This window comes from Salarias fasciatus, chromosome 13 (genome assembly GCF_902148845.1).
Source record: "Salarias fasciatus chromosome 13, fSalaFa1.1, whole genome shotgun sequence".
Taxonomy (NCBI): domain Eukaryota; kingdom Metazoa; phylum Chordata; class Actinopteri; order Blenniiformes; family Blenniidae; genus Salarias; species Salarias fasciatus.
In genome coordinates this window covers 11,941,471-11,954,726 of record NC_043757.1, presented here as the reverse complement: position 1 = coordinate 11,954,726, position 13,256 = coordinate 11,941,471, and the positions used below count along the sequence as shown (strand labels likewise).

The 13,256-nt window shown below is 41.7% G+C and overlaps 2 protein-coding genes across 3 annotated transcripts in view; both read right to left on the bottom strand.

Moving 5' to 3' along the window:
* lyst (lysosomal trafficking regulator) overlaps nt 1-5,427 on the bottom strand; it is a 52,708-nt gene extending 47,281 nt beyond the window's left edge. Inside the window, exon 1 of one of the 2 annotated variants that reach the window (XM_030105842.1) lies at nt 5,225-5,427. In XM_030105842.1, the coding sequence (XP_029961702.1) occupies nt 5,225-5,305 (81 nt within the window). In that variant the 5' untranslated portion in view covers nt 5,306-5,427. The remainder of the gene's footprint in view (nt 1-5,224) is intronic. The other variant, XM_030105841.1, reaches the window with a different exon arrangement.
* A 4,820-nt stretch (nt 5,428-10,247) lies between these two features.
* On the bottom strand, nt 10,248-11,921 carry LOC115399267 (probable RNA-binding protein 46). Its single transcript, XM_030106558.1, has 5 exons — nt 11,750-11,921; nt 11,495-11,675; nt 11,262-11,418; nt 10,883-11,176; nt 10,248-10,628 (listed from the first exon to the last, which is right to left on the bottom strand). Exons 1-5 carry the CDS (start codon nt 11,919-11,921, stop codon nt 10,248-10,250), a joined length of 1,185 nt encoding a protein of 394 aa, XP_029962418.1.
* Between the last annotated feature and the right edge of the window lie 1,335 nt (nt 11,922-13,256).

The following is a 13,256-nucleotide window of genomic DNA, read 5'->3' as shown; positions in this document are numbered from 1 at the left end:
CTGAATATTCACGATGTGGTCGTTTTCTTCATTGCACGGAGAACAAGCATTGAATAAATCTCCTTGCCCTACTCTGAACTCATATAAAACAATGAAGAGCTCAGTCACGAATTACAAGAATCACGGGACACAAGCTTCATCACACTGACATGCTGCCAGATTGTAATAAAAACAACTGTTGGTGTTGATCGCCTGTAAGGTGAGGTAAAACATTAACATCATCTCCGAGTCTGCAGATTGTACACTTCACAGAAGGAATGTACTTGGTTTCAAGTCCAGGCTTGAGGTCTCTTGGCACAAAGTTTACATGTTTTCCCTGAGCTTGCCTTGGTTTTATTCAGGCGACAAGGTTCCCGAGAGTGTCTGTCTCCATTTGCCTTTAGGGGAATTAGCAACCTGTCCAGGGATTATTCTGGCATTGGCTCCAGGACCCCTTCGACCCCAAGCTGGCTAAAACGGCATCGAACATTGATGAACGAATGGATTTGGGTCTGCAAGCAGCTGAATGTGTTCATGAGTTTGTGTACATTATACAGCAACTTCTATACATTCACACAAGCATTCAGAGAAATTCAGACTGCACTGCTCCAGTTATGGCACAAGGAAGTAACGGAAACAGTTCAACAGGGGCCGATATCAGACAACTACTTTTTTTTTTACTATTTTTCTTTTGTAAAAGCTAAAAAAAAAAAAAAAAGAAAAGAAAGAAAGAAACCAGACCATTCAAAAATGTGAAAGATTAGATTGCACAGGGCGAAACTACTGTGGCGACTCCTTGAGTTAGAAAGAAACAAAGTGCAACCTACAGGCCAGAACACAAAGTCATGTTTGACTAGAAGGTTATAGACTGGCTGCGATGTTCATTCTTAACATCTTTGAGGAAAAAGCCGATTGTGGTTGTGAGGGACTACCCACTGTCTCATGAGGTTTTGTTACATCCTTTCAGAATTCTCCTGTATCCCCTTCAGAGGACAAAACTGGAAAATGGTAAAAAAAAAAAAAACTATTTTACAGTCGGCAGGATGAACTGCTGTGGAAGCTGCACATATGCTTAAATGTTGTCAATTTTCCTTCAGGAATATTTTGCCTTGGTGTCTGGTTTGTTTTATATGATCTGACATGTGCAATACAATGCCTCAATCCAGAGACACTGAGGTGTATTATGGTATAGAAACAGATGTGTTAAATCCTCTGAAAACCTGAATCTTCCAGCCTGAACATCACCTGATAGGCTTTTTTCAGAACACTTTGGGGTTTAGTGAAAGAGCCACTGCTACTGAAACAAGTGACGGAATCCTGCTGCCTACGTTGATTCCAAATAAGAAAACTGGGAATTTTATAAAATACACAAAATTATTAAAGTTGTGAAAGCTACTTCACCAGCATACAAAATGCCAACTCGCATGCATCGAGACTGAAAAATGCTGTACGAAATGAATGTCAGATGAGAAGCAGCATATATGATTTCGCTCACGTTTTGACTGATGTTGGACTTCCTCCTATAGCTCGCATTAAAGATTTTTTTTGTCATAAATGATTGCTGGGATCAATAGGCAATGAAAGTATTTATAGAGGTGAGCTAATTGGAGGATTTAATAACCTTATTTTATAAATATGGCTTCTTCATCAAATCACTGTGAATTCATTACACTTTGTGATGCTTGGAAAAGAAACGACCTGAAATGGCAGCAACAATTCAGTAACTTTTACCTCTAAAAGGAAGAACTACAATCCCGGTATTCTTTTTTTTTTTTTTTTTTTAATAAAACACTGAAAATGACAAGAGACGCTAATTAATGCAGCGCTCACTCGGTCCCACTTCTCTGCGCTCGAAGCAGCTCTGATGTGAAACGTGATCTATACACATTATCATTAATTGCTCGGGACAGCTGAAGGAGCTGTGCACGCACTACAGCCGACCTTGTTGAGCAAACCGCACAACAGAGGGCTTCTGTTAATACATTTGCAGCACAGTCTGGAAGCAAAACTTCCCAGATAAAAAGATTCATCACACTTCTGTCTCACACAGTTTAAGTTGCGGCAAGCTAAATAATAAACCGTGCAGATGAAGGTGTAGCAGCACGTCCATCTTTACTCCCTCCTTAGTATTCACTACATTTTGCCTCATGCTTTGCTTGACAAGTTTAATCTCCTTTAGACAAGGATTCGGGGGCTTTGCCGCAGGAAGAATGTGAAGCAGCGCCGAGCTCAGGAAGGTAATGACAAGTAATGTGGGAGGAATATGTGACCAGGGCTGCACCCTACCTCGGAAAATCACTGCATTTAATCACATTTACAAGAGTCTGCTGTCAGAAATTAAGTTAGACTGCGATTAAAAAAAGCCTATTTACATCACTGTGTGTCATGACGGCAAACTGCCGAAGACGGGAGTGACGACAGAGCAGCAACAGGATGATACTCACAAGTCCAATCTCCCAGTGGAAAAGTTGTGCAAAAAAAGTAATCCCGTTTGAGTTAACAGTGTAACTTCAGCTGATCGAGTTTGACTAAAGACCATTTAGCAACGGTGCATAAGAAAAGACAAAAAAAAAAAAAAAAAAAACTGAACTGCTTCAAACACTTAACTGAGTTGTTTTGAAACATCCTGTTGGCTCATAACGAAAGTAAAATTCTCACCAGCAACACAACACGGCCTGCCATCTGGCTCCTGGCCAGGCAACCATTCTGCTAAATTGACTCTGCTCATCAGGATTCAGAGAAACTGAACTCAGTGGAAAATGTCCCCACAGATACTTCCATACCGGTGCGCCCAGGGCAAACATCCTCTGTAACAGAACACACCAACGCGACGGTTTTGGCTCAGTGAGGACAGAAAGTGTAAAAGCTTAATGCCAGTAATCCTGTTACTGTAAACCATTACCACAGCTACACATACTTACAATAAATACCATACATACAGGAGTAAAAGTAAAGAATTCATGTTAGCTGAGGTTATTTTTATCTTATCTTATCTTATTCTTATTTATTTCAGGCCATATCAATACAATTTAACACAAAATTGACACATTTACAATCAAAACTTCCTGAATGATACCTGAAAAGGAGTGGGAAGAAGAAATATAATTATCAGAGAAAGAAGAATGGCTGCAACAAGTGGCAAATGAAATCAGCGCCCTCCTAAACACACCGCTTCAAGCCGATGAGACAGCACTTCTGCTCTGACTGAAAAAGACACTTGAGAAAGTCGAAGAATCTTTTTGTGGACTTCCTACTTTCTCTGAAAATTATTTATTGATAATGTCACGAGAGGAAACGCAGAGGGAGGAACGAGATGTGGGTTAGACCCAGGCAATAATGCTGGCCTTGGTTAGTATGCTGTAAATAAGTGACAGAAATACCAGCGTGAGAGAGTGAGCCTGACAGAAATGAAGATGGAGAGCAGAGATGAGAGAGAGGAATAAAAGATGAGGGAAGTATCGAGAGGCTGCAGCACTGCCTGCTTCACACTTTTTTTTTCCCACTCATATCACACTGATTGCTGCAGGAGGTGTTTGTTTTGCCCTCAACACTTTACAGTAGAGAACCACAGAATAAAAAAAAAAAAAAAAAAGAATTAAAGGGGGTAATTCTGCTGCTGCTGATAAGAGGGCATTTTATTTCAATTATTTTGCCATGGTTATCTGTATACCTTTGGTTAGATGACAGTTACAGATTCTATATAGAAGGTGGGACTGATCCAGTGAGCAAGAGACGAAAAACATCATTTGCGAAGAGCGCAACAGCATCTGAGCGAGTGCCACAGGCTGACGCCATGTGTCCCCATCAGGCCGAATCAGGAGGGAAAGCTACAGCGTCAGCAAACCGGAGAGTACAGCTGTGCTCGGCGAAGCCGGCCCGCTGCATCTCGTACACACACAAACGCACACGGCACACTTTGATCACTGCGGAGCTGGCAGGTGGAGGAGCGAAACGCAGCTGTCCCGGCGGAGTCGTCACAACAAAAGTGACACAAGAAGTTACCATTTATAGAAGAGGGGCTTTGTGGGCTTGGTGCAGCCAGAGCGTTATTGCTATGGAAACTGACAAGAAGCCAGCTCCAGTTGTGCGGCTCATATACCAATACAGACCACCGTGATTAACAACGCAACAGATCGTTCCGCACCACCTCAGACGTGACGACAACAGAGGAAGGAAGTCATTATTTCCAAGAAGAGGGGAAAAAAAAAAAAAACCCTGCGGGGTTTTTCAGCACTCATTAGCTTTAAAAATGATGGTGGGTCTGCCTTAAAGAGACAAATTGCACAGGATAAATCAAAAGTAAAGAACTAACATAGAACTAAATCAGCTCATCCAAGTGTGTGTGTGTGTGTGTGTGTGTGTGTGTGTGTGTGTGTGTGTGTGTGTGCGTGTGTGTCCTGGGCCTGCAGTCCGAATCTAATCCAAGTCTCGTGATCTGGCTGCTTTTGGTTCTCCTGACAGAAGGAGAGGAAAGAAAAGAGCAGCAGAGTTCTGACACTGATTTTTCTGCAACTCACCTCTGTGACATGCTGACACATAAATGAATGCGCACTTCGTCAACAGTCACAATGAGCAATCTGTGGTTGACACTTTCCGCCACCTCTGTGTGCGATGACTTGCTGCTGAGCCTGCCCATTCTGTGCATGACATTAAATTTGTAACAGTATCATGGCATCCAGGGGCCTCCAAGATCCTGAAGAGGGTTTCAGTCTTGTCCCACACATCTGTTTTTTTTCCCCCAGCAGAACGTTTTTCCCCCTTTCTTTTATTTACCATTACCACCATACAGGATGAGGTTATGCCCTCATACAATATGTCCAATATAATTATTGCCAACAGCAACATCTGAGCCCTTTGTAAAAGGAGCATTCACGGTCACTGACCTCGGAACAGAAAAGGGAAAAACAGGAAAGTAATTTGGGCAGACTAGGCTCGAGGAATGTCTCTGAACCCTCTTTATCAGGCTCTTAATCTCAGATCATCGTCATACAACTATTGATGTAGTGAAGCTTAAGTATTGAACAAAGCAAAAGGAATTGGCAAACATGCAGTAAATCCCATTATGGAGTAATGAAAAGTTTTGTTTATTCATTCATTGACATTTAAATGACTCAAACAATGTGGTCTAAAACCCAAACAGTTTTGTTCCAGGTCTTCAATGAACATTAAACATTTAGATGTTTTTAAACTTTTCATGGACCCATGGCCCCCTGACCCTGACCTCTCTCTAACATCAGCCCCTTACCTGTAGATCCGCTCCCTGCAGCCTGCAGTCCATGTACTTCTCCCATGCATACGACAGATCTGTCTGCACGGGACTGGCCATGTCGTCCTCTCCTCCGGGATCAGCACCGGTCCGGCCGTTCACAGAAGTCCCAGATCACCCCCGGGAGGCTGCAGGCATCCCGGACTGCCCCCAATCTCCCCCAGAGACTCTCATCGCAGGTTCATGACTCTCTGTGCAGCTCTGCCACTTTCTAATCTAACTCCTGCAGGAAAACACACGTGTCAGAGGTCAGCGTCACACTTCCGCTTTCATTTCTTCACCTGCGACACAGAGGCAGTTAACGTGCACCTGACCTGAACCCGGGATTCCAGTCAGGTGAGGTTAGCTCACCGTATCAGGACCAAAACAAGGCGGACTGCAGCTGCACACGGCTAGCCTGCTAGGTATCCGACAGGAGCTGCGTCAAGTGCGCGCGCACGTTCAAGTCGCCCACTTCCGCTGACGACTGCGCTTTTCAAAATTAAAGCCCAGCTAAACAGGAATCATTCTTTCTTAAGTTTATTTTATCATTTTGTTCGTTTCTATTACGCCTACAACACATTAGAAATATAAATGTGCACTTGAATCAAGTTATTCGTGTTTTTGCCCTCCAGCAATGCGTTGTTATACGAGTACTTGGAAAAATAAATCAGAAGAAATCCTGTTGAACAAAGCATCTCCTTGTCCCATTTCCCCTGCTGCTGAAGGCAAACATGGATGGGTTCCCCAAGAACTACTCCAGTTATCCCATGTGTTATGTGTTTCCCGGATGGCTGAAATAAAATGCATTTACAGTCACACCACACAGAAATGATACAAATAGAATTCATCAAACAGTGATATTTACTTCCCGTTTGTTTCACTATGGGTCTACTAATTCTAATAATATAACTGAATCTAACAATATTTTATGCGTATCAACAAGTGTTGCAATAGTCAATTGCAGTCTGGATCTCAAAACCAAGTTTTCAGGGTCTTGACTCGTCTCAGCCTTGGGCTTTGTTTGGACGGTTTAGACTACAAATCAATTACGATTGCAGCTCAATGTTCATTAAGCAACTGCAAAGTCTAACTTGTTTATTTAAAAAAAAAAACACTGGTGAATATCATATTAGAGCAGCACAAAAAATACAAGTAATTTAATTCCAGTTGAAGGCTGAAATCCAAGAGAAGCGTGAAGCTCTTACTTTGAAAGACTTGCCCAAGAACTGCGTTTAGTAATGTAGCAGCTTAACAACAAGAAACGCGCAAACAGGCTCGATAAACTTTAACCAAAATATCTGTATAAATCCCATAATAGTAACCCTAGAAAGGTTGTATTTAATGACACCTTCAACGTGTTTTGATGGGATGAACACAAGCAGCTGTTTCTCAGCGGGTAGCTGTGTTGCTGTTTGTTGCATCGCAGCGTCCTGTGTCTGTATGGCAGCTGTCAAAGCTGAACCACAGAGACACGAAACCACCACAAAGACGAACGGCCCGAGGAGGCTAGAGCATCCTAGCGTTCGTAATAATAAAGTCAAAGAGAGAGAAATAAATTTTCACACATACCTTCGTTTCCCATAAATTAAAGCCAGCTAATGCTAGCCTCCGTGCAGCAGTATTAAAATGAGGTGGTTATGCCCTCAACATTGACTGCAAGGCAGCTACGCCACAATCCCAACCTTTCCCTTGCCTGCTAATGTTTGGAGCATTCAGAAGTGAGGCGTATGAACTATGTTAGTCTTAAAAAAATCTCAGGAAAATCGTCTCAAATATGTGTTCTTTTCTGCCTTGGTTGGGCGACATAACTAGCTATTTCATGTCTGGAGAGTTTTCCAGGCTTCAAAAATCATTTAAAACATTAGAGCACAAATATTTTTTTTTAATCTGTAATGATTCTCGCTTGCACAAATAGATTGTCCTAAAATCATCCAAAACACCTTTAGTATTCACTGATGACCCTGGTAAACTAATCCTAGCAGACAAATATGCGGGTTAAAAATGCCTTTTATCTTACTAAGCTCTCACAGCCGGCACCACGCCCACAGCCCCAGTCTGGCCTCTCATTGGACGAAATTCCACATATTCCCAATCGATCAAAGTTTTCGCGCAGAGGCCAGTGGTGCGTTTATAGATATCTGTAAAAACGAGTCCCATCTAAAGATACCCCGGGGGAAACCGAGGGTTCAGTTGAATTAGTTTAAGTAGTAGCTCAATAATTTACCTATTTTGAGTGCAAGGTAATAAATAACAATGGAAACTGAGCCATCCCTTGGGTCTTTTTTATGAAGAGAAGCTAAAAGAAAAAAACAGCCCTCTCAGAAGTTTTGTTTCCTCCCATTTGTTTGAGAGGACTGGATTAAGCTCACAATAATCTACATTCTATTCATTCAAACGTTTTATTGGACTCAGATCAAATGAGTAAACTGTTGTTAATGAATAAAATGTACATTATCCGAGTTTTCCGGTAGCTCGTAAACGTAGCAGTGACGTAGGTGTCTCCCTCTGCACGTAGACCGCGTGGGCGGCGTTTCTCTGATCCTTTATCATAAAGATAAGCCCTATTTCTACAGTATATGCTGCATATAGGTCAGATCACAACTATTTTTCAAGCTGTTGACAATTAACAACATTGTATTATGGCTGTATTAACTGTACTGATTTCGCAGAATTAGGGTTAGGGTTAGCAACTGGCTCAAAGAAAAGAGACAAAATTAATTTTAATGTTATCGGGACAAGGTTTTTTTTCGTCCATGTGCAGTACAGGTGAATTATCAGGATTACATTCTTCATTTCACGCTTGAACATGTTCCAAATATCCTACCGTGGTGTTCTGGACTTTGTAACAAATTGGTGATTCTGAGTGTACTTTCCAAATTCACAAATGATGCGACTGATTGGGGTCAGGTTTGTGATTAATTTGGAAAAAAATATAATCGACAAGGAGGGAGACAAGGAGCACACCTATGTGAAACTGTGTGAAAGAAGAAAAATGAAGCATCTCAACACTAAAATAATTCGTGAGATCAGATATTTTCCAAACAAGAGTTTTTATCAGATGGTTTAATTATCAAATAATACTCATAAAGCCTTTGAGACAATTTTGAATAAATGTTTTTGAATGACCCTGCAACAGAGTGGCCAACTGCCCGGGAAGTACCCTGGCCTGGCCCAAATGAAGCTGGGATTGGCTCCAGCACCCCACGACCATGAAACGGACAAGTGGATTAGAAAATGGATGGATGTTGTTGAATGTTTGAATAACTGACAAAATGATTCACTTATCAATGACGTTCCAAGTATCCATCAGCTCTGTTTACACCGGTAGCACTAAACTTTGGCCACTAGGTGATAGTAGTGATCAAGCTTTGAGACTTGTTTTGTGTTGCAGGGTTTCCACTCTGTATTCTTGGTAAATTTCTGTTGTGTTGTTTCAGCTCTCTTGTTAAGACCCAGTCCATCATTCAGACCCTGAAGACGGAGCTTTAACAACAGATGAAGAGCTGAGGAGGTGCAGATCTACTGATGAACCAGATCATTTGGTCTGAATCACACTTCATACTGAAGTATAGTTTTTTCAAATCTGATATATAATTCTAAGTTCATCTCTGAAGTGGCTTTAATGTTTCTTTTTGACTCCAATATTAGTTTAGTACTTGTGTTTTTTCCCCCCTGCAGTATGCTCTTTAAGAAATGCAACAGCCGGACTAGAGGTCACAAGGTCAAGCACTTGCCTCAGCTGCCTCAGCTCTGATGGAGTCACCACACACTCTGGAATTAACTGGGTAAAATCTGGTGCTGAAGGTCAAAGATTAACACCTAAGTTTATGTATGAGTTTATGTATATATGGGGGGAAATAAATAGAAATCAGACAACTGTAAACACTTCTATCTTGTTTTGCAGAAGTTATATCAATATGAGACAATAAAATTAAGTAATGTTAAAGAATAATTGTATGCAGGGCTAAGCAGTGGCTGTCGTAGGCATAGAAGAATGAAATTAACAGAAAAATACAACAAACATTTATAAGGAGGAGGCATTTGTAAACATGAATAAAAGGTCTGCTGTGATGGCACAAAGCAGTTGTGCTTAGCGGCCCCAAATGACTTGCATTTTAATTTAAAAATCTGTTTCATTAAAAATCTCAAAATGCAACCTATATTCAAGAATCCTATACTTCAAATAATGGTTGCTATATTTTATCCTTGCCGCCTAAGCAATGGTTAAGGGTAGATGTCTGCAGGTGATTTCAACCTTGATCAGTAATATTGTAGATCCAAAGAAATGAATGTTTTTTCTCTGACTTTAAGTCTACAATGAGAAGAAATGATTTAAATGATAAAAATCCCAATTCAGCCAGCTTCACTGGCAGCTTCTTTATAGTTTAAGTCAAGAATATGTGTCTTGCATATTTGTGCAGAATATTTTTTTGTTCTTGGGAAGATGAGGAAAGAGTGATATCCTACAGGAAAGTACCATACAGAGGACGTAAACCAAACTGAAACATTTATTTTACAAAAGTGACTTTTAAACATGGTTAAACTCAAACATGACAGCCACAAACAAATGCTCAATAATCAAACTCAACGTGTCATCTGGAGGGACAGGACCTCGGCTCAAGGACAGCAGGCCTCCTGTAGCGTCAGTCTCAGTGGCTCCTTTTCCTGAGATGGAAACAATAAAAACTGCATTTCAGTGGTAGATCTCAAGGTCTGACAGATACGGACAATACTCCAATGTTTAGCCTGTATGCATGTACACACGTTAACTACACTTCGTGGTTTTCCTGTTTTACAGTCCTGATCCACAAAAAACATTGTTCCTTTTGTCTAATGTACTGGTGCATGTGCAGAAGAACTGTTTATAACAGCCATGGTGCACTCTTCACAAAAGATGCAGTGTGTGCCAGTTGACCTCACAAGTTAGGAATGTTAGAAGTGGAACAAGGAACTAAAAACTTATTTAAATTCCAAGTCATATTTATTGCTAGTACTCGATCTGAACTGGTCCAAGACTGGCTTAGAACTGCTCAACATTCTTGTAAGAGCCGGTCAGCGTTGCTCCTGAGGCACTGTAGAGGGGGTTTCCCTGGCCAGCCGGCAGAGATGTGAATCCTTTGGAGAAGCCGAGCTCTTCTCCTCCACCTCCACCCAGGTTGCCCTGCCCAATGAACCTTCTCCTGGCGGCGCTCTCGTTCTTGCACAGGACGATCTCCACGACGGCACCGTCGATTTGGGCTCCGTTCATGAGCTTGAACGCCATCATGGCATCACTGTGGCGGTGGTAGTAGATGAAGGCATAGCTGTTGCACTTCTTGACGTGTTCCACACAGCCTGGACTGAAGCTGGAGAACTCCTGATGGAGGGTCTCCTTCGATGTCTGAGGCTGCAGGTTGCACACCTGCAGGAGGACCAGGAGGAACTTCAATTTTTTTTTTTTTTTAAAAAGACTGCATCCCCTTTACACTGCCAGTCAATGAGAGAGGCAGGAGAGGATTGACCAATCTGAGGCAGGGAGACACCGAGACACACACTGGGTTTGAAACCAGGTTAGTCATGTAGTTTTAAATGGGTTTAACTCCTGGTTTTACACTGGCTTTGGATCAGTTATAAATTAAGACCTGGCTGTTGGGACTGGGAGCTGGACTGACTCACGTGGAGGACCTTGACGTGCCGTATGTCCTCCCGATACAGGTCCGTCTCCAGCTCAGCCCAGTCGACAAACATGTGGTGTCCCCAGGGCTGCACTGAGGGGTAATGAGCAGCTGTGAGGAGTAGTGAGGAGTAATGAGCAACTGAGGAGCAGTGAGGAGTACCTGTGATCAGCCTCCTCCTTGCCAGGGCTGCAGCTTTGTGGGATTCATATTTGATGAAGGCAAATCCCCAATTTCTGATTCCTTCACGTGAACAACTCTGAGGTACAATCACACCCTCTACACCGTATGTCACCTGGTACAACACAAAAGCAACACAATCACAACTCTGTGTGGGGGTGTGTGTGTGTGTGGGTGTGTGTCTGCATGCACGTGTTTACTGTCTTCATCTCCTCCAGGATGTGGTCCTTCGTCACGTGTCTGGGTATGGGCTTGATGAAAAGTCGGCAGTTGTTAAAACTCGGACACACAATGATAAACCTTCCTGGACGAACCTCTGAGTGATTCAACTGCTGGATCGCTCTGTATGCCTCGTCTCTGACACACACAAGCACATACACACAGTCAGGCCAGTCGTCTACATATGATCAGTGATACAGACAGAGGGAGTCACCTGCTGCTGAACTTGACAAAGCCGTAGCCTCGGTTCTTTCCACTGGACTCCAGCATCAGTCTGAACTCATAGATTTGTCCAGCACGCTCAAACTGAGGAACCAGCTCGTCTTCATACATGTCTCTGGGAATATTCCCCACATATAGCTCACAGCCATGAGGGGGCGGTGGGCCGTCCCACCCTGAAACAGATGAACACATATTTTAACCACATCCTATTTTTCTGCTGTCTTTCCAGATGTCCTGTGAGTCTCACCTGGGGGGGGACCATACGTCCTCTGTCTGTTATCCTGTAGCATTTTGTAGCCAGTCCTCTCCTTCAAAGCTAGAACCGCCAAAAGTTTAGCGGCAGACTCCAGAAAGGGCGGGGTTTCGTCCACCAGCCAGCCCCCGTTGTCACTTGGTCTCGCATCTGCACTTGGGTCCATATCCTATGGAGATAATTTTGTGTCTATCTCCATACATATCCAGGTTCTCACAGGGTTCTGTGTCCAAACAGATGCTTTTAAATTATATGTCATAAAACATTACATTTTAAATCCTCTTGGCTTATGTTAACATGTTATCTATTTATGCAATAATGGATCAGATTTTTTATTAATCCCAGTAATAGGCAAGACAATATATCTAAATAATACAAAAAAGTGCATTAATTAATCAAAATATTTCAGAGATTTCATTATGTTCAATATTATGCCTTTACTTAATATAGAAAGAAAACACTAGATCTCCTTCAGTTGATTTTCATGAAAAATAAGAGGAAATGTTTGTAAAAGAAATATTTATGATACAATAGTGATGTTATGAATTAAACTGTGAAATAAACAAAAAAAAACTCAGAATGTTCTAGAAAATATCCACAACAGGTTCGTATTTAGTGACATAATATCTCATTCACATTATTTAAAACTCATATGAAAACATTAATATAATTCCTGATGTGAATAGTTTTTATCTTGTTCTTTTGTTTTTAAATCATTGAACATGATTTAAAAAGGCAAGCATGCTAATCTCCCCCAAACAGCAGCTCCAATAGCTCTGAGGCTTCTTCCCATGACATTAATCGGCAGTGATCATTTCTAAACACCAATGTAAAGTTGTCTAAACGGTTTAATTCCAATTTTTTGTCTTTTCATCAAAGCTAAATACAAAACGTAAAGCTACAGTATGATGAAAAGTTAGAGGAAACACGAGTGTAACGATTTCATCCGCTACCCAAACTACTCCCAGCCGCCTGTTTACATGCTCAGAAAAGTCCAGATAAACTCCTACCTTCTCTATCCAGAGACATCAGTTCACTAATGAACACATGTTCTCTAAAAGAAAAAGTGCAGGTGCGCCATCACGAAACTTAATCACGATGTTTGAATCGGATTGGACAAGCCTTTGGCAGCACCTGACAGTTTGCCCAATCCGATTTCGAGTGACATGTGACGGAAGCCGTGTCAGCCAATCAAAATGATGAATTCTGGGAAAGAAGGCGGGATGTAATTGAACATATATATTTTTTTAATCTGTAAAAAAAAAAAAAAAAATCACAAGATGATTAAAAAAAAAAACTAAAATAAATAGAATCATGGGCGTAGGGGTACGCAAGGGGACATGGCATTTTCAGTAAACTTACCTTGAAGAGACGTGCCTATGCGCCGCCATCTTGTGGTGGTGGTTGGAGACGCGGAAGTACATGAAATTCCATGGAGGTAAAATTTTGTACCTCATCTTCAAGTATATTTCACTGAATTTGTCACCGATTTCAGAATGAT

What these genes read in the sequence shown, in the direction of transcription:
- LOC115399267 (XM_030106558.1), bottom strand. Translation starts at nt 11,921, where the DNA reads ATGGACCCAAGTGCAGATGCGAGACCAAGTGACAACGGGGGCTGGCTG. An exon ending in TCCTGGAGGAGATGAAGACA is followed by an intron (nt 11,177 to 11,261) that starts GTAAACACGTGC and finishes GTGTTGTACCAG; the next exon opens with GTGACATACGGTGTAGAGGG. An exon ending in GGCACGTCAAGGTCCTCCAC is followed by an intron (nt 10,629 to 10,882) that starts GTGAGTCAGTCC and finishes GTCCTCCTGCAG; the next exon opens with GTGTGCAACCTGCAGCCTCA.